General features: G+C 37.9%; 1 protein-coding gene across 5 annotated transcripts in view; it reads left to right on the forward strand.

Annotated features, from left to right (window-relative positions):
• CPEB3 (cytoplasmic polyadenylation element binding protein 3) overlaps positions 1 to 25,812 on the forward strand; it is a gene marked incomplete at both ends in the record, with an annotated part of 144,829 nt that overhangs the window by 14,965 nt on the left and 104,052 nt on the right. For 3 of the 5 annotated variants that reach the window (XM_084246395.1, XM_084246391.1, XM_084246392.1), the window contains one exon: positions 23,025 to 23,184. In XM_084246395.1, the coding sequence (XP_084102521.1) occupies positions 23,025 to 23,184 (160 nt within the window). The remainder of the gene's footprint in view (positions 1 to 23,024; positions 23,185 to 25,812) is intronic. The other 2 variants (XM_084246393.1, XM_084246394.1) reach the window with 1 other exon arrangement.

Below are 25,812 nucleotides of genomic sequence, written 5' to 3' on the forward strand. Positions count from 1 at the left end.
ATTGTGAAAAGATAACCTATATAGAAAAGATATGTCTATAGTTCCATGTTCTATAGAAACAGTTGTAGAGACCATCCATGCTATGCAAAGTTCTTTTTTTTTAAAGATTTATTTTATTTATTATTTATTTATTTATTCATTCATTCATACAAGCACTGGGTACAGTCAGACGCGGGAGGGTGAGAGAATTCACCAGAGCCAGAGCGGGGAGCAGAGCAGGCAGAAGGACCGAAGCACACTGCTGAGGGGAGCAGCAGGCGGCAGGAGAGGTCTGCGCGCCTTGTGGGACCCTCCTCTGGTGACCGGGGAGCAGCCGGGGATCGAACCGGCACTGCAGAGGCTGCGGGCAGCTTCGCAACCCAGCGCTCAACCGCTGCACTGAGGCCCACTGTGCAAAGTTCTTATATACTCTTTTAAATGTTATGTCTATGGAAATTCACACATGTGTTACATGTGACAATGTTGTTGGCTGGAGTTTGAATTCAATAAGTATTTACAAGGTGCATATACTATCCTCTTGGACTGGTGTTGTGTAGATGACACAAATTATCCAAATCCTGTGCTTAGGAACTAATTATACATGAAACAGAGCATTGTATGAAAGCAAGTATGAGACTGTGTGATGTGTTAGTTGTCATGAATGACCAAGGAGGGGTAAAAAGAATTTGGCCTAAAATGGTTTTAATTTAAAAAAAAGTTATAATATCCCTATAATTTGATTATAAAGGGCAGATAGGGTTTGGCTACATAGAATGGGAATTCAAAATAAGGAAAGAAAAATGAACAAAAAGTGGGTTTATTGAGTAGACCTTCCTCCTTAGAGCAGAGGACCTTTTTTTCATAGTGAAAAATTTATGTTAAAATTAGCTAGCTCGGTTTGGATGATCCTAATTTTGTTGGCAACATCCGAAGCATCATAGTCAGGAGCCAGTCAAATATCCTATGCCTTCTCTCTGTTGGGTCTGATCAAGATGTTGACCTTGGTCATGTCTTAGAGCTTCGCAGCCTGTTTGATCTGGTGCTCATTGACCTTGATATCGACAATTAACACAAGTATGTTGTTGTCTTTTCTTCATGGCTGATTTGGTGATCAGGGGAATCTTGATGACGGCACAGTGCGCAAGCCTGTTTCTCCTGGGGGCATAGAGCAGTGGATTTTTGGGTCTTACTGGGAGATAAGGATGGATTGCATGATTTTTAGGAGTAAAAAAAATAATTTTTTATCCTATTTGGTTTTAAGATAACATTTAAGGGCCTCCCCGGTGGCGCAGCGGTTGAGCGCTGGGTTGCGAAGATGCCCGCGGCCTCTGTGGCGCCAGTTCGATCCCCAGCTGCTCCCCGGCCACCAGAGGAGGGTCCCACATGGCGCGCAGACCTCTCCTGCCGCCTGCTGCTCCCCTCAGCAGTGTACTTCGGTCCTTCTGCCTGTTCTGCTCCCCGCTCTGGCTCTGGTGAATTCTCTCACCCTCCCGCGCTTCTGACTGTACCCAGTGCATGTATAAACAAACAAACAAACAAACAAATAAATAATACATGCCTCTTAAAAAAAAAAGATAACATTTAAGATACTTTCGTACATACTACACTGCAAGAAAATGTAGGTTAAAAATAGGTGAGAAAGTTGGTGGTCTAGGGGTTAAGTCAGTGCTATTACTGCTACTGCAGCATATGTTCAATCCCCAGCCAGGGAGCTGACCCACATGGCACAGCAGAGCTCTCCTTTGTTGCCCGCAGCTCCCCTTAGCAGTGTATTTCAGTAAATTTGCCTGTTCTGCTCCCCACTCTGTCTCTGGTGAATCCTCTCATCCCCACTGTACCTTATCCCCTCCCCATTCCATACCTCTGGCTTACACCCCAGTTCTTCTACACAAAAATAAATAAACATTAAAAAAAATGGTAAGATAAGAGAGGATGCAACATGGAGTCCAGAATTAATATTGATGATGCTTATCAGTTCTTGAATGACTAACTTAAAAATATGATTTCTCTTGCAGACAGTGGTTAGCCTGAAGGATTTAAGAACAGAGAGGTGGCACAATAAAAATAATATGTTTAGAAAGACTTAGCATATGGAATGGAGTAGTGTGTGTGCCTGCCACAGTGCAACCTGGGCCAGGGAGACTGATGAAAGGACTGTAGTTATCTTGGGCTTACAACAAATCTAGGAAGGTATAATTTTGAGAAACCTTACAAAGGAAAATAATATCAGGAATGCTAACTGAAGGAGTAAAGGATATGTAGAAGTGTAAGATGATTCTGAGCTCTGTTATACTTAAAATAGTATCTACTCTTTTTTTCCTCTCTAAATGGCTTTGCTAAAACTTGGTGACATTGTGTTTTCCACACTATTCTTCATGTAGGTTCCTCTCCATTAAAAGGATTGAGGAGAAAGAGAGAGGATGGTCTTTGCCCTTTATCTCTTAAACACAGCACATCTGACTGCTTCTGTCTCTCTGAATTTTGTCATGGGAAGCTTAAGAAGTCAGAACAACTGTTGCCGATTCTCATTCTTAAACTACTAATAAGGATATTTCCATTTCTTGAATCCTTGTCAAGCAAAGGGTTAAGAGTGATGGTACTGAGTGGGCTAAGTACAACCAAAATAAGTTCAGGCCTTGGGATTGTATGAGAACATATCTATGTTATAAGTTTTCCTGTAAAAACCTCTATTGCTGTATTCCATAGACTTCATAGAAGGGTCCTTTTATTTATTCAACAATTTATGTTGGCCCACTATAGGAAGTGCACTTGTAGAAAGTCTAGAGAACAGGGTCTGTGCTTGCAATTTTTTTTAAATTTTATTTTTATATTCCCCATACAATTACAACCCCCTTATTTTGACCCCAATCCCTCCTTTCCCCACCTCCCACCCCCCATAGAGTGTCTCTGGTTCATAGTTGTCTGTTGATTTTCATATTTTCTTTCTTATAGTTATTCTTTTTCCTGGTCCCTTATTTAAGTTTTCTAGATTCCTGCTATGAGTGAGACCATCTGGTATTTTTCTTTTTCTTTTTCTTTCTGGCTTATTGTACTGAGCATGATCCCTTCCAGCGCCATCCATGTTGCTGCAAATTGCATGTGTTTATCTTTTTTGAAAGCTGAGTAATATTCCATGGTGTATATGTACCACATCTTCTTGATCCAGTCATCTATTTTTGGACATTTGGGTTGCTTCCAAAGCTTAGCTATTGTAAATAGTGCTGCTGTAAACATAGGGGTGCAGGTGCTCTTTGGAATTGATGTTTCTGTGTCCTTTGGGTAAATACCTAGGAGTGGAATTGCTGGATCATATGGAAGCTCTATGTTTAGTAGGTCCAGAAATCTCCACACAGCTCTCCATAGTGATTGGACCAGTTTGTACTCCCACCAGCAGTGCAGGAGAGTTCCTTTTTCTCCACACCCTCGCCAACATTTGTTGTTGCTAGTTTTTTTAGTATGTGCCATTCTCACTGGTATAAGATGGTATCTCATGGTAGTTTTGATTTGCATTTCCCTGGTTGCAAGTGATGTTGAACATTTTTTCATATGCCTGTTGGCCATTTGCATTTCCTCTTCAGAGAAGTTTCTTTTTAGCTCTTCTGCCCATTTTTTGACTGGATCATTTTCTTTGTTGTTGTTGAGTCTCATCAGCTCTTTATAGATTTTGTGATCAGTCCTTTATCATTAGTGTTGTGTGCAAAAATGTTCTCCCAGTAGGTGGGGTTTCTCTTTGTTTTTGTTATTGTCTCTTTTGCTGTGCAGAAGCTCTTTAATTTGATGTAGTCCCAGCTATTTATCTTTGCCTTCACTATCACTGCTTTGGGTGATGTGTCTGTAAAGATGTCTTTGATGTGCATATCATGTAGTGTTTCGCCTATATTTCCTTCTATGTATTTTATATTTTCAGGTCTTATATCTAATTCTTTAATTCATTTTGAGTTGGGTTTTTTTAATTTATTAATACTTTTTTTTTTTTAATTTATACAAGCACTGGGTACAGTCAGAAACGTGGGAGGGTGAGAGGATTCACCAGAGCCAGAGCAGGGAGCAGGACAGGCAGAAGGACCCAAGTACACTGCTGAGGGGAGCAGAGGGTGGCAGGAGAGGTCTGCGCACCATGTGGGACCCTCACCCGGTGGTGGGGGATCGAACCGGCGCTGCAGAGGCTGTGGGCAGCTTCGCAACCCAGCGCTCAACTGCTGTGCCACTGGGGAGGCCCTTGAGTTGGTTTTTGTGCATGGTGTTAGGTCAGGCTTCATTCTTTTGCATGTAGCGACCCAGTTTTCCCAGCACCATTTACTGAACAAACTTTCTTTGCTCCAATGCATATTCTTTGCTCCTTTGTCAAAGATTAGTTGACCATAAATCTGTGGGTTTATTTCTGGATTTTCTATTCGATTCCATTGGTCTCGATTCCATTGTCTGTTCTTGTTCCAATACTATGTGCTTGCAATTTTTTGCATTAAATAACACAACCAGTTTTTCTCTTTTGTATATGTATATACTTATAAATATGCACTCTTGGAGAGACTGAGTAGGAGATTTCTTGAGTAGATCATGTAATTATGAAGTAATACTAATGATCTAAAAAAAGTAAAAGTATCTTATTTACTTATTTTTAATTATCACTGTTTTATATCCTTTTTATTTATTTATTTAAAGATTTATTTATGCATATAAGAACTGGGGTGCAGGCCAGCAGTGTGGGGGGTGAGAGGATTCGCCAGAGACAGAGTAGGAAGCAGAACAGGCAGATTGACTGAAATACACTGCTGAGGGGAGACAGGAGAGGTCTGCTGCATCATGTGGGTCAGCTCCCTGGCCAAGGATGAAACTTGTGCTGCAGTGGCTGATAGCTTCATAGTGCTGGAATTAACCCCCTTGCACCACCATGGAGGCCCGAACTTAATTTTTATTCACTATTCATTGATTGCGTGTCACTGGCCCGTGGGGCTAAACTCCAAGCTAATCCTTTTCCTTCTCAAGAAATGTTCCAGCCAATAAAATGAAATATCTCCTTACAGCAAGGGAAGCTTTATTTGTTGATTGAGCAATGGTGAAGGGTCAACTCATGCTCAAAATACACCTTTTACTTGAGGAAGGGGAATATAGGACACATTTATAGGGTTGCATGTCATGAACCGACTGTTCATGGGTTCCAGTGGCCATGCTCAGATGACTTCTTTTTACAGTTGGCACCTTTGCTTAAGTCTCTTCTTGCAAACACCACCCCAGCACCATCTTGGGGGATGATTGATTTGACCTGGCTCTACAGTAACTAGCATCCTGCCTTGGTTTGTTGTAAGCAACATAGCTCAGAGTGGCAAGATTAAAGAGAATGATAAACATGCTGAAAAATCAAAGTAAAAATCACAAAATTGATTAAAGTAAAAATCGCAAAATTGATTATGGATCCTTATATTAATAAAGCAAGTAAATGTGTTGATAGGTGCTGCTGCATGGTTTTTGTCATACATGCATGGTTCCCAAGTTGGGATAATTAAGTTTCCATACAATTTAGAGGGTATCTCATGAATTTGTTTGTTTGTTTTTTTTTTTTAAGTCTTTTAACTTACTGATGTGGAGAACACTGAAAAAGTTGGAGGGAAATGCTTGAAATAAATTTGGGTGGAATGGGTGACAGTTTTGGGGTAAGTGAAATGTTTATGTTCTACTTGAGAGTAATGTGTGTCAGTGGCAAAAAGTTGAAAATTGAAAATGTATGGTTTTCTTTTTAGTGATTTGGAGATAAATTTAGCTTTTCATAAATATGGTGTAATTAAGTAGTAGTAATTCTGAAATTTAAATGAGCCCATTGATTGGAGTCAGAATGGCAGGGTGCAATTCACTGTGAACTTGGGAGACTTGGTGTACTTAGAAAAGCTGATTTGAAAAAAAAAAGCTGATTTGCCACAGTATAATCAATTCTAGACTGGGGGTTTACACTGACTATTAGGCTTTCAAATGGCATTTCTCTGAATTGTGAGACTGAATTTAAAGTATTGGAGATGACCCTGTTTGTTTTGTCTCTCCCCTAAAACCTTACCCACTTCTGCTCTAAAGACACATTTAGGAGTTGAGTGCCAAATCATGAAAATAAGGTTCTACAAAATCTCAAAGTTTCAATCATGTTTCTAGCCTGCTTATATCACTCAGAAACCTCAGTCAGCTGATATAATTAAACCTCTTTTTTCTAACTTAATGTTTTGTTTTCTGTCATAGTATGGAACTTAGTGTTCACATGTTTTATTCTTTCACCCTTCTGAAAAAAGGTAGATTGCTACAAGTGGGGATTTTGACCTTGGTAATTTATGTCACTAGACAGAACAATTTGCATATTACTTTTTTCTGTTTTTTTTTTTTTTTATTTTGTTGTTGTTGTTATTCCTCAATACAACTTACTGAAGTCAATGAACTCCTTCATTGTCAAAATCCTATACAAATGCTGATAAGAGAAACTTATTGATTAGACAACTGAATTTCCTAAACTTGCTGAGCAACCACCTTGACAGAATCTCAGAAGTATCTTAGAAGGGGGAAGCTACAGTATTTACATAAGGTTTTGGATGTTGAGATTAGTCATAGGGCAATTTTAGAACAAATTAGTAAGCAACATTTGGGCAGGAATTGGTTAAATTGGTGAACAGTTTAGCTACTGAAATAGTCTGAGGTCTAACCTTTGCAACACAGGAATTCAAGTAGAGCTACCATTAAATGCATTTGTCTGTTGAAGTGCTGCTGACTAGAAATAGGTAGCTAGGCACATAGGAATATTTATTTAATATTCTCTAGAAGCATGTGAAATTAATTTTAATAACATATTTAACCTGCTGTGTCCAAAATTTTTTTTCAACAGGTGATCAATATAAAAATTTTGAGCTATTTTACATTGTTTATTTTTTATTTATTTTTTTATTTTTTTAGAGGCATGTTTTATTTGTTTGTTTGTTTGTTTGTTTTGTTTATACATGTGCTGGGTAGAGTCAGAAGCGCGGGAGGGTGAGAGAATTCACCAGAGCCAGAGCGGGGAGCAGAGCAGGCAGAAGGACCGAAGCACACTGCTGAGGGGAGCAGCGGGCGGCAGGAGAGGTCTGCGCGCCATGTGGGACCCTCCTCCAATGGCCGGGGAGCAGCCAGGGATCGAACCAGCGCCGCAGAGGTCGCGGGCAGCTTCACAACCCAGTGCTCAACCGCTGCGCCACCGGGGAGGCCCTTTACATTGTTTATTTGGACTGTATTTTCAGTATATATTTTACACCTATATAACATAGCAACATTTCAATTACTCTATAACCATATGTAGGTAGTGGCTACTATATTGGATAAAAGTTATAGTCTTGGGCCTCCCTGGTGGCACAGGGGGTTAAGTCTCAACACTATCAAGCTATCAGCAGTCACTGCAGCACTTTGATCACGGGGCACAGCAGACCTCTCCTTTCTTGCCCACTGCTCCCCTCAGCAGTGTATTTTAGTAGATCTGTTCCCCACTCTGTCTCTGGTGAATCCTCTTAACAGACCTACTCTCCTTCCCTGCACCTTTGGCCTACACCCCAGCTCTTGTATGTATAAATAAATAAATCTTTAATTAAAAAAAAGTTATAGTCTTAAAACAAATGGGTCTGAATGATTGGATGTTTAGAGGAATTTGGTCTTAGTTTGTGTCCCATGTCACAATTCGGCAGTTTCTCTGTGCTCTAAGTCATAGGGTAGTTCTGCAACTGGCAGTTTCTGTTTCATTTCTCACTTTTATGAATACATCTGTTGCCCTACCTTAGCATGCCATTGTTAGTAAAGTGCTTTATTATGTAATTTATGAGAATGTAGGAGTTTTCTTGTATGCTTGATGGAATGTCTATTAGACTAAACTTTCCCTTCCAATAGTTAGAATGTTATATAAAATTTTCTAAAGCTGTATTTTGAACAAGTATTGTCCAGAAATGGCTAAGTACATATATTGTACTGCCACTCTTTCTGTTAATTTTATATGGTAGATCTTTACAGTTGACAAAATTTATATATATATATATATATATATATATAAAACATCATTCATTTTTGTACAATGTTTGATTTCTCCTCTCAGGTGTAGTTCCCCTAAAATTCCCACAGCTAATTCGTGCAACATCACCATAGTCCCTTGGGTTCTTCGCACCCCATTTTGATTCCACTCCCTCCTCTTCCCCTGCAGAATGTCTTTGATTTATAGTTGCCTGTTAGTTTTGTTTTTTAATTTATTATTTTATTTTTCCTGATCCTTTATTTGATTCCCCTATATTCTTCCTATAAGTGAACCATCCAATATATTTCTTTTTCCTTCTGACTTAGTTCACTGAACATAATCCCTTCCAGCTCCATTCATGTTGCTGCTAATGGCATGAGTTTATCTTTTTTGATTGCTGAATAGTATTCCATGCTCATCTACTTTTGAGCATTTGGGTTGCTTCCATATCTTACCTATTGTAAATACTGCTTCAGTAAACATAGTGGTGCAGGTAACGTTTTGAATTAATGGTTTTGTGTCCTTTGGGTAGATTCCTAGGAGTGGAATTGCTGGGTCATATGGAAGCTCCATTTTTAGTAGTTTCAGGAACCTCCACACAGCTTTCCATAGTGGTTGGACCAGTTTGCATTCCCACCAGTGGTGCAGGAGATTTCCTTTTTCTCTGCATCCTCGCCAACATTTGTTTTTGCTATTTTTTTTTTAATATGTGCCATTCTCACGGTGTAAGGTGGGGTGACTCATTGTTTTTTTGATTTGCAGTTGCCTGGTTATAAATAATATTAAACATTTTTTCATGTACCTATTGACCATTTGCATTTTCTCTTTGGAGAAGTGTCTTTTAGGCTCTTTTACCCTTTTTTTTGGACTGGATTGTTTACTATGTTTTTGTTGAGTCATGTGAGCTCCTTGTAATCTTTGTAATCCTTAACAGTTGTATGGAGTGCAAAAATTTTCTCCTAATCGGTAGGGTGTTTTTTTGTATTGTTTAATGTCTCTTTTGCTGTATAGAAGCAACAAAAAACATTTTACGTTTGTTCTTACTTCTTGTTACTAAGGGCATTCCTAGGCATTATCTTTGAACGTCTCACTTTTTAAAAAAGATTTATTTATTTATGCATACAAAAACTGGGGTAGAGGCTAGAGACAGAGTGGGGAGCAGAACAGGCGAATCTGCTGAAATACACTGCTGAGGGGAGCAGCAGGCCGAGTTGGGAGCGGTCTGCTGTGCCATGTGGGGCACCTCCCTGGCTGGGAATTGAACTTGTGCTGCAGTAGCTGCGAATTGCATCATAGTGCTGGTACTTAACCCCTTGCACCACCAGGGAGGCCCCTTCAGTATTATTTTTTTGTAAAATGGGTTAATAGTAGTATTTACTTTGATAGGTGTTTGGGAAGAAGAAATGAGATAAAACATGTAAAGGGGTTAAAACAGTACTGGGCACATAGCCAAAATTGATCAGTTTAATTATTTAATTCCAAGAATTTTGATAGCTTTGTTGGTTTAATAAGAGGAGAAAGATTGTGGGATATGTTGAAGTAGGGTATGGCAAGCTAAGTAAGGCTCTAAAGAACAGCATAATTGTGTTCAGATGAGCACTGATGTGTGTGAAAATGCTTTTTGAGATGTAGAGTACTCTATAAACAAAAGGTAATGGGAGGAAATTAGATTATTTGTAGCCTTAGTATGCTGAAGAGTGAATATTTTACAGCTCCAGCTAAACAGATAATGATAATGTTCTTGTTCCTATCCCCAAGCTTAAAAATTAAGGATAAGATTTAAGCCACACAAAAAAGGTCTTCAATGATAGAATATTATTCTGAAATGATGTGCATTCACAGATTAACCTAAGTCTGACCTGGAGAAAGGGTTTGCTAAGCTATATTCTTAATGTTAATAGTATTTACAAACAAGTCATATCTATTTATAGCCTATAATCTATAGTGTATCTTTTTTTTTTTTTTTTTACAAGGCAGGCGCTGGAGATTCAGCTTATGCTGCAGTGGCCGCTGATAGCTTGATAGCGCTGTCCTGGCCCAGGGAGGGCCTCTATAGTATTTCTTTTGATGAATCTCTTCTTGAATTCTTCTAGGATTATTGAAGAACTTTACCCAAGTTTCTGTGCAAGTTTCTGTGCCCTTGGCCTTTTTTTGGAAGCCTTTTTGCTCACTCCATCATTTTGCTTCCATAATTCTAAGCACCTAGCTCTGTCATTGCCTTCACCTCAAAATACAGTAATTATCTCTAAACTAAACAGCTGGCTTCTTATGGACAGAGACTATGTGTGGCTAGAAACTAAGCATCACTTTTTATGTTTAATGCTTGGCATATTTAAAAGTTCCCAATAAACAAATGTAGAATAAATAAAAAGTAAAATAGACTTTAGCATACTTGGCAAAATTTTATTAGCAATGAAAGTAACAAAGAAAGCTGTTCATTTAAAAAATATTCTGTGATGGAGACATTTTGGAAATTCTGACTGAACTTCCCATATCTAAATTATTATATTTTACCTTATGATCTCTAAAGCAACTTAAAGAGTGATATAAGCTTTATTTTAAAGTAAAGTTTTTTAACTTTCCAAATGCTAAATATTTTAATAAATGTAGATGTTTTGCATTTTAGGCACTTTAACATGTTGAACTTAAATGTGGCAACATTTAAAGGGAAGATTAGCATAAGGACTTAGAATAAGTGTTCTTTTGGGGATGCTTACATAACAATTTTGTGTTTGGTAGCCTTCTTCAAGGACACCTGATTTTTTTAATATTTGAATTTAATAGTTTCTTATCTGCAAATTAGACATTCTGATATCTACATCATAGGACAGTTGTAAAGATTAAATAAAATATTTTATATTTTATGCAATAATGTTAAGTTATTATATGCAATTACATTAAAATATTTGAATGTGATCTGTAAAATTGAAGGTTCATTTCTGAATCTAAAATATGTATTGGGCCTCCTTGGTGGTGCAAGGGGTTAAAATGCAACCTATGAAGCTATCCGTAGCCACTGCAGCACAAGTTCCAACTCTGGCCAGGGAGCAACCCACATGGCGCAGCAGACTTCTGACTTGGCCACTGCTCCCCTCAGCAGTGTATTTCAGTAGATCTGTCTGTTCTGTTCCCCGCTTGTTTCTGGTGAATCCTCTCACCCCCCCCACACCTCTGGCCTTGTACCCCTGTTCTGGTATGCATAAATAATAAATAAATCTTTAAAAAAATTAAATAAAATAATCCAAGTACCTAGCATAGGCTCTGACATATATTAATCACCCATTATATGGTAGCTACAACTTACTAAATCCTACAAGACTTGTTATGGGAAACAATATACTCATCCATTTCCCTCCTTCCACTGAAGGTTGGCAGTTATTTATAACCAGCATTTTCTTTTTGTCAGAGATGGGTTAGACATATGGGGGTAAGGGGATAAGCCTGTTCAAGTTCAAAAATCAAGTTAAAAATGGTTGAGACAGGACCTCCCTGGTGGCGCAAGGGGTTAAGAGGCATTGTGAAGCTATCCGCAGCTGCTGCAGCACTAGTACAATCCCCGGCTGACCAGGGAGCAACCCACATGGCACAGCAGACCTCTCCTGACTCGCCTGCTGCTCCTATCAGCAGTGTATTTCCGTTGATCTGCCTGTTCTGTTCCCCACTCTGTCTCTGGTGAATCCTCTCACCCCCAACACCTCTGGCCTGTACCCCAGCTCTTGTATGCATAAATAAATAAATCTTTAAAATAAATGGTTGAGACAACTTTGGCTTTTGAGGCTACTATCTTATTATACAGTCATGCACCACTTAATGATGGGGATATGTTCTGAGAAATGCATCTTTAGGTTATTTCATCACTGTACAAATGTCATGGAATGTAATTAATCAGACCTAGATGGTACAGCCTACTACACACCTAGGCTACATTACACAGCGTATTATTGGGGTACTGTCATATATATGGCCCATTGTTGACCAAATGTTGTTAAGCAGTTCATGACTATATTTATTTAGGTTACTTAATCTATTTTTATTATTGGTCTCATTTGGAATAAGTATTGTATAGTAATGTTGAGAACAGAGGTTTTGTTTGTTTTTTATTTGTTTTCCCTTCTATTTTTACTAGAAGTATTTTAAAACTGAGAAAAAAGTATGTGCTGTTTTTCCTCTGCTCCTAGTCCATCAACTTGGAGTAATTTTTTTTCTCACCCTTACCAGATGCCCTGCTTACAAATAAACACACAGCCTCCCTGGTGACATCTCTGGTGGTGGCTAGGGAGTGACAATGAAGAGCTGTAGCATATAGCTCTTAGTCTGTGTGTTTACTGGGCATAGATCGCATCATCTGTTGGTTTCGAAAGGGGGAAGAACCCTGGACAGCTGCTAGTCTTAATTGGCTCAGTTGTTTTATTGCTTTCACTGCTATAGGACTGTTTGTATAAAAGCAGCTGTATTTTGCTACTCAGCTCTTAAATAAAAGGATCATAGAGGACAACAGGGGGCCACAGCAGAAGCGTTCACGTCGCGGCCCCTGTCAGATTCTGGTGAATCTGCGAATTCTGCTGTGTATCTCCTTACCTAACAGTTCAAATCAATTAATAATTGAGATAAACAGCAGTAGGGCAGACTTGGTGTTTGTGGATATAGGTCTCTTTCATGGGCCAGTAATGCTTCCAGTTAGATGCTGGAGCACATCATTCTTAAAATGTGCCCTGGTTGTAAATGGGCTGAGGTGGGTCTCTAAGGACACTGTACCTCATTATAAGACAGAAATTTCTGGTATAAAAGAACCCACTAGAAACAATGAGAGGCAGGAGAAGATGCTCTTTTTGTGTAGTATGGCTAATAACTGCTTGTAATTCTCTGGAAAAGTGTTAATGTCATTATTAGAAATGTAAATGAAACACTACGACAATGGCTGGCATTAGTTATTTGACTAGAAGTAGTAGGGTGCCTTTTTAACTTTACTACTGTCTGGTTCAGTTTTAGTTACTGTGTTCTTTAATGGCTCCAGAACAAAACCATTAGAGTCAAGTCTTTGAATTCTTCAGTCATATTGACAGATCAAGAAAGTTATTAGGCTTTATGTCCTATACCTGCAGTAGATGATTTGCAAGTAATGACATCATTTCTGTTAAAACCTCAGAAAAACTTAAACCCTGTAGCTTTATTGAAATATAACTCATGGGCCTCACTGGTGGTGCAAGGGGTTAAGATGCAACCTATGAAGCTAGCCGTAGCCACGGCAGCACGAGTTCGATTCCTGGCCAGGGAGCTACCCACATGGCCCAGCAGACCTCTCCTGACTTGCCTGCTGCTCTCCTCAGTAGTTTATTTCAGTTAATCTGCCTGTTCTGTTCCCTACTCTGTCTCTGGTGACTCCTCTCACCCCCCACAACTCTGGTCTGTACCCCAGTTCTTGTAAACATACATACATAAATCTTTAAAAAAAAAAAGATATAATTCACATATCACCAAGTTCATTCACCCCTTTAAAGTACATAATTGGCATTCAAATGGTTTTCAGATTTTTGAAATTATGGAATAAACTCATTCTATAAAGTTGTTATAAACATTTACATACAGGTTTTTGCGTGCACATGTGTGTTTACTTTTCTTGGGTAAATACTTATGAGTGGGGTGAAGAGACTGTATGGCTAACTATGTTTGACTTCATAAGTAACTCCCAAACTTTTGCAAAGCGACTCTGCCACTTTGTATTCCCTCCACCAATTTATGAGAATTCTGGTTGTTACAGGTCCTAGTCAGCATCTAGAATTTCAGGGATTTTTCCTTGTTTCTTAGCCTTTCTAGTAAGTATGTAGTTCTTTAATTTTTTTATTAGTGTAACCATTACCATAGCCTGAGAACTATATAAGTGTATAATTTATTCAGGTATTACCCAATTCCTTTCATTTTATTGCCCTCTGTATTTTAGAAGCCCTTTATTAGTTTTAAATGAAAAATTTGCAATATGAAATTGTCAGAGGGTGATTTAAATGCAAAGCAAGCATTTACTGAATGTTTATTATGTGCCAACCCCCCTGCTAGGTGATAGGAATACAGAGAAATAAAACATATCTCTGCTTCCATGGAATTTTCAGTTTATTGAGGATGAAAGACATGTAAAGAAGTAATTAGAACATACTGAATTATATCTAATTACCTGAAGCACAGGAGAGTCAACTATACCTAGAAGTGGCGCACAGACCTCTCCTGCCGCCCATTGCTCCCCTCAGCAGTGTACTTCATCTTCCTGATCTGTTCCCTGCTCTGGCGCTGGTGAATTCTCTCACCAGAGAATTCTCTCCTGTGCTTCTGACTGTACCCAAAATCTTAAAAAAAAAAAAAAAAAAGGAAAAAAAAAGAAATTAAGCAGCTGAATATATTTTAAAAAACGAAAACAAACAAACAAAAAAACTATACCTAGAAGTAGTTGGTATTGTGGAAAGATTTTGACATGTGATCAGTAAAAAGAAAACATGAGAAGCTACATATCCCTTTGCATAATGTTCTAAGATAAGTTTTGGTTGCAAAGGTCATACTCACTCTGCATTATGCTTAATAAATCAATGCCTGATAACATGCTTTCGAGAATATTCTGCTGACTAATAACCTAGTGATGTGGGGCTGTATCAACTAGTCACGTGTGTACAGTTTCAGGGAAAGGGACAACTTAATTTTTGTAGTTCCTTGAGGTCTGCGCCTTTGACCTTGAGAACTTCTTTCACTTTCTGTATCCTCCTGAAGTCTGACTTATTTCTGCCTTTTACCTAATGCACAGCTAAACTGAATAATCACTCCTTTTTAAAAGTGTATATGTACTTCACTCTGTTTACCACAGTCAGAAATGGTAGCAGTAGGAATTTGTGCTTTTAGTTGTGCCCTTCGGCATTCACCCAATAGAGTTGATTTCAATATCCAGGGTCATTTCAGGTGAATAAGGTGGTTCCAAGAGCCATGTTTCCCAATTTTTGATAAACTGACCTGCATGACAAACTAATAAAAAGAGCTATGAAGAAATACTAGGGATGGCAGGTAGCAGGAAGAAACTAGGTTAAATTTGCTGGGTTGTGCTTCCACTCAAGTCATGTTTATCTAATTTTTGAGCATCTCTCAGAGCAGGTAAAACTGTCCTCTTGCTTTTTTTGAATTTCTCTAGAACCTTAGTTAACTAAGTTTGCTGCTATACAGCAAAGGAAAATGCAATCTGATATAAAGGTTAAAGTAGTTGGAATTAGTTGTTTTCAAGAAGAAAAAGATGAAGTCATAATTTGTTTGTATATTCTAATCTTTTTAAAATAATAATTTATTCTTTTAGTATCATTAGGATTCTCCCCATCAGGTATTGTCACCATAGGGTAACCGCCACCACCGTAGTCCTTTGTGTTTCCTTCCCTTGTATATTCTAATCTTATTTCAGGCTTATTTTAAGGGCTCTTGAGAATTTGTTGCATAGAAAAGTAAGTGGGCTCAACAACAATTTTAAAGAATATTAAAATTCATAGCAAGTGTAGATCAATTATATTTTATTAGGACAGAAAAGAGATTCATTTTTGTAGCTCTAGGTTACATATTACATACAATGGGCATTTGCTTGTCATTGACTGAAGGTGAGTCTAGAATTACCTTTTCCAGAGAGCTGCAAATATTATAGTCTCATGTGAGATGCTTAAAATTTACCATTTACTGAAGGGTTTGATACTTACTGAAGATAAGGTGAAAAATTACATTTGAAAGGTTATTTTTTCCCCTTTCTCTTCAGATTAATGACAGATTTTCCTTTATTTGAGAAAGGTTTTAATATTATGGTAAATGTATGTCAGGCCACTCTGTACTACAGTAAGGTTCAATTTGTTATAGGAGCTGCATACTTTGGTAAGGTCTAACAAATAAAAGCAAGTAATTGACTTAGAACTACAAATTCCTAGACTTCTACTTTGTGATACATAGAAATTTTATATTACTGTTCATCTGTTTACTGTTTACTGTTCCCATTTAATATTTACTCATTAAGTATCCTGTCTATTCTTTATGGTACTCTAAAGCAAATTTTGTGCTTGAAATCTCTACATGTTGTGCTTTTGGGTATACTGCCTCTTTGATTTTTACTCAGGAGTGGCAAGTTCCATAGGTCATTATGTTTTATTAGTGGTGTCCTTTGTAGAAACCAGGGTTCTGGGAAACCATCATGCCAAAGTAGATCAAGCATGAAAAAGATGCAGTGAAAGGGCCAGAAGAGAGATTTTGAGAAAATTGGGGGAAGGGAAATCTTCAAAACTAGAAATTATTTTATAGAACGTACACTGGGGTGATTACTTGATTCTCTTATCATAGTTACTATACATTTACTTGGTAAGCAGAATATGTGTATGGTGGGGTAGGGGATAGGCAAGAACATATTCCTTCGGAGAGATCTATCTCAGAAGCATATTATTAGTCAAAGAAAGCATGTTATAGAACAATATGCATACTTTTATATTTAGGGGGAAAATAGCATTAAAGAACTTATTTACTTTTTTTTTTTTAAAGATTTATTTATACAAGAACTGGGGGTACAGGCCAGATCCGCGGGAGGGTGAGAGGATTCACCAGAGACAGAGCGGGTAACAGAACAGGCAGACTGACGAAATCACTGCTGAGGGGAGCAGTGGGGGAGACAGGAGAGGTCTGCTCGCCATGTGGGACCCTCACCAGCTAGCCAGGATCGAACCTGCGCTGCAGAGGCTGCAGACAACTTCACAGCACTGTGCTCAACTGCCTGTACCACCAGGGGAGGCCCAAAGAACATATTTTCTATGGGCACATAGATTCGGGGGGTGAGAGGATTCACCGGAGACAGAGTGGAAAGAGAACAGGCAGACTGACTGAAATACACTGCTGAGGGTAGCAGCAGACCAGACAGGAGAGGTCTGCCTCGCCATGTGGGTTTCTCCCTGGCCGGTTGAGGATAGAACTCATGCTGCCAAGGCTGTGGATTGCTTCATAGTGTGGTGCTTTAACCCCTTGCGCCGGCAGGGAGGCCTGATATTGATATATTTTTAAATGTAAAAGAATACATGTCAAATTTATAAAGTGGTCTGAAAAGAGTACAAGAAGGCAGGATTGGAAGCTTTTGCTTTTTCTGTAATATTCTTTTTTGCATGTTTGAAAATAATAGGTTTATATATTAATTGTGTAACTAAATATCCTTTTTAAAATGGGTTATATCTATTCAGTATCTTCAAATAGTGTTTATAGTATACGTAGGGAGTGGAGATAAAGTAATATAAACTAATTAGACAATAAGAGCAGTTGGATGGAAATTCAGAAATGACTAGTTTTGTAAGTTAATACTTTCTTGTGTGTTAAAATGTTTGAAATGTTATATTGAAGAAGTGTGATAAATCACACTTTAGGATTTCCTTCTCTTGTTTTCCTATGTTATTTTATGATGCCCTTTATCCTTTCCTACCACTTTCAAACATTTACCCACCTTTTGATTTTTGATACTGTCTATACCCCTTCCTTCCCAGACACACCTCCATTGTTCATGGGGCAAATGGCAAGTGATCAGTGTAGAAGCATTGGAACGTTACTGGCATGGACTTAAAAGTCCCAGACTTGTGTTCATGTCCTGTTCTCTGACCAGTTTTGTGACTGAACACTTACATAATCTTTGTAAGTCTCAGTTTTCTGTTAAGTGGAGATAATGCTTACCCTGCAGAGTTTTGGTGAGGAATAAGATCATGTCTGTAAAGCAGTTAGCTCAGTGCCTAGCACGTGGGAGTCACCATGACTTATTTTGTCTTTTGGCTCCAGAGTTGTTTTCCCTCATATACTCATGGCCACTTGCAGCCTTTTACCTTGTATCCCTGGGAGATGAAATGTCTGGGTATAAGTCAGTAAGTAGAGAAAAACATCTTGGATTTCTCTCCATGAGAAAGTCAAGTGAATGGGCTAGAACTGGGAGAGACAGGCCTGGGGCTCTGCTGGTAGGTAGATCAGCTACTTCCTGTGTCTATTTGTCAGTTGGGCAAGGGTAATTGACCAAGGGCAAGTGAAGGTTAGCTTGCCTATTTGGCAGGTGGAGTCAAAGAGGCCTCTCTCTGGTTGTGTGAGGATTAGTTTGAAGGGGGAGTTTATGAAACAGACCTGAGAGAGAGAATAGGAGGCAGTGCCAGAGGTACTACAATGGGAGTCCTTAAGAACACAATCTGAATTTGACTGGGTTTGAGTCTGACTCTGTCACTTACTAGCCTTGTAACCTTGGGCTGTTACTTTATCTCTCCAAGATTTAATCGCTTAACTTATAAAATGCAGGTAAAATTTACCTACCTCATTTAGTAGTGAGATAGTGCATTTAGAATGCTTAGAACAGTGCCAGGCACGTATACTTGATAATTTTTTTTTCTTTTAAAGATTTATTTATTTATGCATACAAGAGCTAGGGTCCAGGCCAGAGGTGTGTGTGTGTGTGGGGGGGGGGATGGTGGTGGTGGTGCAGGTGAGAGGATTCACCAGAGACAGAGTAGGGAACAGAACAGGTAGACTGACCAAAGTACACTGCTGAGGGGAGCAGCGGGTGAGACAGGAGAGGTCTCCTGTGCCATGTGGGTTGCTCCCTGGCTGCCTGGGAATTGAACTCATGCTGCAGTGGCTGTGGATTGCTTCATAGGTTGTATCCTAACTCTTGCACCACCAGGGAGGCCCTATAGTTGATAAATTTCTTAACATTATGTTAAAGTGGGGGAAAAAAGAAAGCAGGGTTAATGAACTGTGAATGGACTGCCTCTTTGTACAGCTAACTGATAGCATCTGTTATTGGTTATCTTCAGACAAAGAGTCAATAATGACATGCATTATTTATAAATATTTTAATACTTCCTGATAAAAAACAAATTTAAAAGATATTTTCCCTATATCGGTAAACAAAATTTATGAAAAAAGGCTTGAAAGCTTAGTTGTCACTTGTTATTTTTGTTGCTGAATGATCAAGTGTGGTCCAGTTTTCTCTATGAATAATATCTGTTGAATTTCACTGCATTTTTTAAAGTTTTTTTCCTTTTCTGTTTCTTGCAGGCTCCCTGATTCATCCATTATTTTAGCATTTGCTACTTGTAAAACAGAAAGGATGAATAGTATAAAACATAAATTGCTGAGGCATAGATAGAAGTAATTTTAATGAAAAATAAATCTCTCAGCACGGGTTTGTTTAATTGAGAAACCTGTGCAAATTCTGTCATGCATTTCACATGTCATTTGTTTTCATCTGTTGAGCTCTTGTGAAGTCTGTTAGATTAGCATCTGTGAACCTTCTCTAGGTATTTAAGTCTGTGTCCTAGTACTCTGAGGTGGTACCACAAAAATTTCTGTGTTCTCTCTAATATTCCAGTAGCTACCACTCTGCAGATGCTTTGCACATTCTGTCATTTGGTACTGAAAACACCCATAAAGAGAGAATTATTATCGTCCCCATTTTGTAGATAAACAAGGCTTAGAGTTTGTTCAAAGTGACATGCCAGCAAGTGACAAAACCAGAATTTGAAAATCATCAGAAATCAGTCTGATTTTGAAGTTTGTGTTTTTATAAACTAAGCCATTAACCTCTATCAATTGGAAAACTGGGAAACTGACCCACAACAAGGGTAGACTTGTTTAGTATTTCCTACTACTTTCCTTCTAGTACCTTCCCTTACTTTTTCATTCTATTTTACTATTCAGATTAATGGGTGTAAAAGCTTAACCTGAAAAATCATCTAATCTGGGTGGCTCTCAAACCTATCCAGTCATAAGAATTACCCAGGACATTTATTTATTTTAAAATTATGATTAAGTGTGTTTTAGCCAGAGACTAGGAACCTACATTTTAACTGTTTGGGAAACACTTTAGTTTAGATAAATTAATACCCCTCCAAATACCCCTTCCAATTTTCCACATGTTGTGCATGTATGATAGGAGTCTCCTAGGTAGGTGTTCATTCTGGCATTGTCAGTGCCAAAACAGGTTGTCATTTTGACTCCTCATCAGCACTTTTATTACCTCTGGCTTTTCCTTTGGACAAAGAACACAATACCTCTTATGGGGACAAATAAGCCTGTATTTCTGGAAATTCATGTCTTATGTAAATGGAGTTTCCAGTGATAACCCAAAGCAAAACAAATGATCTGCAGAGAGACCTTAAGTAAAAGACAGATAGATATTCATGGATTTTATGGAGACCAAAATGGAGAATCAAAGAAAATATTCCACGTCTTTTTCCCATCTGGTGGTGATACATAGAAATTTTATACTACTATTTACAGATAAGTGATGCATGTTAAAAAGAAAAAAAAATAGGGTGGAGGTAAAAAGGAAGGGTAGGGTGCAATTGTATGGGGAATATAACCAAAATGAAAATGCATACATTGTGCAAAAATGAAAAATGATGTAAGTATTATATAAAATAAAATATTAAAAAAAATAACCAGGATAAGATTTTGGAATATCAAAAAAAAAAAAAAAGGAAGGGTAGCAGTAAACTGAGAAATTTGCTCTTTGGCAAACAGAGTGAATAAATAGTTAAATAACTTCAACCTAATCCTCAAAGGTAAAAATCCCATCTTATCAGTGAGAAAACAGAGGACTTAGGGAATAATTAAAGACAAGCTTCATACCTGGTCAGATGGCAGGTCCAGTATCAAAACACTTAGGACCTTATAGAATCTGATTTTTAAAATTATAATACGCATTATACAAGTATATTTTTTGCAAGTAGATGTAACTTAGTTTCCTTTATACTGTATACATTCGTTTGTCAAAAAACCTGTCACAAACTTATTTTAATTGGTTATGTTTCTCTCTATTAGTTCTAGCATTCAGGGACTAGGTTACAACATTCAAATTCCCCAGAACTGGTAGGAGAGTGGACGAATAAGATTTCCATCTGTGCATTTAAAAACACTTGTGTCCTGGGCCTCCGTGGTGGCACAAGGGGTTAAGATGCAATAAGAGACCAGGAAAAAGAATAACTATAAGAAAGTAAAAATCAAAATCAACAAACAACTATGAACCAGAGACACTGAATGGGGGGTGGGGGGGCAGGGAAAGGAGGGAATGGGGTCAAAATAAGGGGGTTGCAATTGTATGGGGAATATAAAAATAAAATTAAAATTTAAAAAAAAGGAATAACATTGGAAAAAAGGAAGTGGAGGTATAATAAAAAAACTTTTCTTTTTCAAAAAAAAAATAAAAAAGATGCAACCTATGAAGCTATCTGCAGCTACTGCAGCACCAGCTCGATCCCCGGCTAGGGAGCAACCCACATGGCGCATCAGACCTCTCCTGACTTGCCTGCTACTCCCCTCATTAGTGTATTTCACTCAGTCTGCCTGTTCTGCTCCCCACTCTGTCTCTGGTGAATCCTCTCATCCCCCACACCTCTGACCTGTACCCAGTTCTTGTATGAACAAATAAATAAATCTTAAAAAAAAATAAAAACACTTGGGTCCTGCACCCAATTCCTCATCTCTGAGTTAAAAAAAAAAAGTACAGGGCTGAAAGAGATTTTCGAGTTAATCTAGTTCAGTTTTTTCATTTGTATAAAGGGAGGGATGTCAGTCACAGGCTGGAAAGGTACATCATGATGTACCTGTAAGTCCTCAATTGATTTAATTTTTCTAGCACTCTTGCTGCCTGGTTCTTAGTTCAGGGCTCTTCCTTAGGACCCGTATGCATACATACTGCATTTAGGAACCTTTTGAGTTGTTCCTATATTCTTAATGCTGAGGAAATGCCACCTTCCTTTGTGTCTCTTTGCATAGATAAATAGCATGTTTCCAGAAACCAGAAGAAAATAGCTTCCCAATCCTTTTTGTGGGGGAGGGAAGGAAGAGGGAAGAAAAATTATCTCCATTTGTTTTGTTTCATATACATCCATAGCTGAATTGTAACACAAAAGGAAAAAAAATTAGAATCTGACACGTTTACAAACAAATATCTTCAAGTAGATTTTACTCATTTTAGCCTGATACAGAGTAAATGACAAATTGTGTTGTTATATTCAAGGCAATAGAGTCTGTAGCTCAGGACTGACTTAATGTAGAAAACAATCACCGTATCTGAAGGTTTTTTTTAATCAATTGCATCTCATTTTGCTCATCTTGACATTTTGTTATTCTGTTGTTCTTAGAGAGGCTAAGTAATCATTTTCAAGGCTGGATAAACCTGAATATACTGTCATTCCTGTAGTTTGATTTGGTGTGACTGCTGAGGTGTATGTTTATCTTGCTTTTCTTTAACAAAAGCAAACTAATTCTGTTTTATAATAATAAGTTAGATCATGAACTTCTCTTTCTTTTAGACTCAGGCTACTAAAAGTAATTTGTCTCCCACAAACTTGGGTGAAATTTTTTTTTCACTGAACTTGCATTAATTCCCTATTTTCAAAATGTTTTTGAATTTAACACAAAAATACTACTTTGGTTAAAGTTTTTCATGTGAGTGCTATACAAAAGGTAATTTTAGTACTGCAGACACATTTTAGTTTTAATAAACTATCTAATTAATACAACTTACTGATAATATTAAACTTATTAATAAATATTAAAGATGTCTAGTACAATTACATAGAAACTATAGTATCTTTGATTTTTCAAGAAAGTGGTTCAGTTTTTAGACTAAGATTTTTCAATTATGGTCTTCCTTCAGTAAAAAATATCTCTATCCATTGAATAGAATATTCATTTGATAGTGGAGGCAGTAGGTGAAGGGCAGAGGGCAAAGCTAATTCACTTGAGTCTTCCATTTGAATTTATTTTCTACTTCATTTGAGAGAAAGTCTGTTGGAAGTTGTGGGACATATACGTGAAAAAGATTATAGAAAAAGGTGCACTCAAATTAATTTGGAAACTTGAATTAAACTTAATGCTGCCTAGTCATTATTCTTAAAGAACAGAAAGACTGTGTTATTAGAACTGTATGGAACTTTGATTCGTCATCAATCCCATGGCAAGAAGCAAAGATATGGTATCAATTTATGAAGTAATTTCATGTATTGTTTTGTTGTTCTGTTTTTTTTATTTTTAGGACCGGAGTAGGCCCTATGACACTTTTAACTTGCACTCGTTGGAGAACTCCTTAATGGATATGATAAGGACTGATCATGAGCCTCTGAAAGGTAAACACTACCCTCCCAGTGGCCCACCAATGAGTTTCGCTGATATAATGTGGAGGAATCATTTTGCAGGTTAGGAATATTCATATGTCCATTCCTTGCTTGGTGTTTTAAACAAAAAATCAGCTTTTTAATAATTGTGATTTTTTTTGGGGGGGTTTGTTTGTTTTTTGTTTGTTTGTTTTTATTTTGCTTCTGTAAAAGCATTGTGGATTGTATTTAAAATTGCATTTTTTTAAAATCTGGGTTCAGCTACAATAATCATATGATAATCAAGGTTGATTGCTTTAATCAATAATGTTTGGCAGAAGTATGTCTTGGATAGATGAGGTTGTGATTATAGCATGAGATCAGAAGTCAAGTTTTTGAGCTTTGTACACTTGGAATCCTCACCTGACTCTGGATAATTCATTTAATTCCAAGTACACTAGAACAAAGATTTAGTAAACTAATCTCCAAAGACTTCATAGAAGAGGGTGCCATTCTGTTAAGATGTAATCACTTTCCTACTATAGCAAGTATCACTGCACAGACATAGGAGCAATCAGTATCTCATTGAATTTTCTAATACTAAACACAAGGAAAATCTATTAAAGTATATAAAAATGTTTTGGGTTAAATAGAAGACAAAAAGTCCCAAAGTCTGCAATATTCGGACTTCCTGTTTTTAGATCCATGTAAATTCAGAATGAAAACTGATGTAAATCATTATCACAGGTGGCTCAAGGGTTTAAGTGGCTCAAGGGTTTAAGTGGCTCAAGGGTTTAAGTCTCAGCACTATCACTCTGTCACCAGCCACTGCAGCATGAGTTCCATCCCTGGCCAGGGAGATGACCCACATAACGCAGAACTCTTCTGTCTCACCTGCTGCTCCCCTTAGCAGTGTATTTCAGTCAGTCCGTCTGTTCTGCTCCCTACTCTGGCGAATCCTCTCACCCACCTCCCACACCTCTGGCCTACACCCCAGTTCTTGTGTGCATAAATAAATAAATAAAATAAACCTATAGTCATTATTACAGTTAGTTTGTCTTTTGGGTTATAGGATGCATTAGGGGCCCTATGATATTTAGAACTACTATAATAGAAATTATCGGTGGAAATATCCACTATACTTGGTTTGGAGCCAAATGTCTGTAAACTGTGAAGAGTTAACCACAGGGCTACCCATCTTGTATGAACCCTTGTGTCATCTGGAGTTGTGAGGAATTTGGTCTCTTCTGGTTCTCACCAGGTCCTTACATAGAGTGTGACTGACCACAAACACCTGATGTATATTTCCTCAAGCCAGACTAGAAAACCACTTGTTCATTTTCTTGTCACGCTCAAGATTTTCTTCTATTTCTCTCAATTTCCGTGAAAAGAAGGTAGTTAACAGACAATAAAGAAAATAAAGAATTTTGAGAAAAGCTATATTTCAAGGCCCTCAGAAGTAGGAAAAAAGGGCCTCCCCGGTGGCGCAGCGGTTGAGCGCTGGGTTGCGAAGCTGCCCGCGGCCTCTGCGGTGCCGGTTCGATCCCCGGCTGCTCCCCGGCCACTGGAGGAGGGTCTCACATGGTGTGCAGACCCCTCCTGCCGCCCGCTGCTCCCCTCAGCAGTGTACTTCGGTCCTTCTGCCTGCTCTGCTCCCCGCTCTGGCTCTGGTGAATTCTCTAACCCTCCTGCGCTTCTGACTGTACCCAGTGCATGTATAAACAAAACAAACAAACAAATAAATAAATAAAAACATGCCTCTATAAAAAAAAAAAGAAGTAGGAAAAAAATCTCCTGTATTCATTGTTATATTTAGTCACTGTTACCATGTCTTTCTTCAGTTAAAAGATTAGGCACATGGTAATTTGAAGTATATTTCACTTAGAAGTGAGAATGGTGTTAAAAAAAAAGAAGCTGGTGCTATTCACACACTGTTTTGTGTTTTTAGTATCTTCTAAGGTTGCACTTGTCTTCCTTCTCAACCATTATTCTAAATTTTCTCATTATTCTAAACTCTTCAACCCTACTTTATGCATAACTGTTCATCTTAATCTGTGTTCTAACAATAAAAAATTATGAAAGGATTTAGATTACAGTCTACAAAAAAAACTTCCAGAATTTTGTGAATATTGTTTAAGCAGAAGCAACTGTTCTTTGTGAGACTTGCACTGGCAAAGTGTAAGGAGGGTACCTCACTATAGGATAATGTAAATACCTTATTGTATTTGTGAAACCCTCTTTTTTAATTGCATGTTCAACTACCTCTGTATAAGTTTCTCCATTATTCTTGCAAATGTGGGCTTTCAACTTCTGCACTATGTTATAGTTATAATATATACTAGGAAGTTGGAAGACACCTAATACATACTTTTTTATGGGTTAGTATGGTTGCATTACATCATCTTAGTTTATAACACCAAAGTGATTTCCTATGAATGGACCACTTCCTGTGGTCAATTATATTACTTTGTCATTATCTTCCGGTTAGGGTGTTTGAGCTCCCTGCCTTCCTTTACCAGCTGGGAGACTTTCAGGTCTGGCTTATGACACCATGTGTTTGATTCTTATTACTGCTAATAATAGTTATGATGCTAGCATTTTGAAGAAAAGATAGTATTTTTTTCTTTAATCGAGAAAATTACAAAAACCAAAAGATAACTAAAAACACAAGAAGCATTCTTCATTTCTATACCTTACATAATAAACATCCATGTTTTATCTGATCTTTGT

The sequence above is a fragment of the Talpa europaea genome (assembly GCF_964194135.1).
Source record: "Talpa europaea genome assembly, chromosome: 10".
In the NCBI taxonomy this organism is placed as follows: Eukaryota; Metazoa; Chordata; class Mammalia; order Eulipotyphla; family Talpidae; genus Talpa; species Talpa europaea.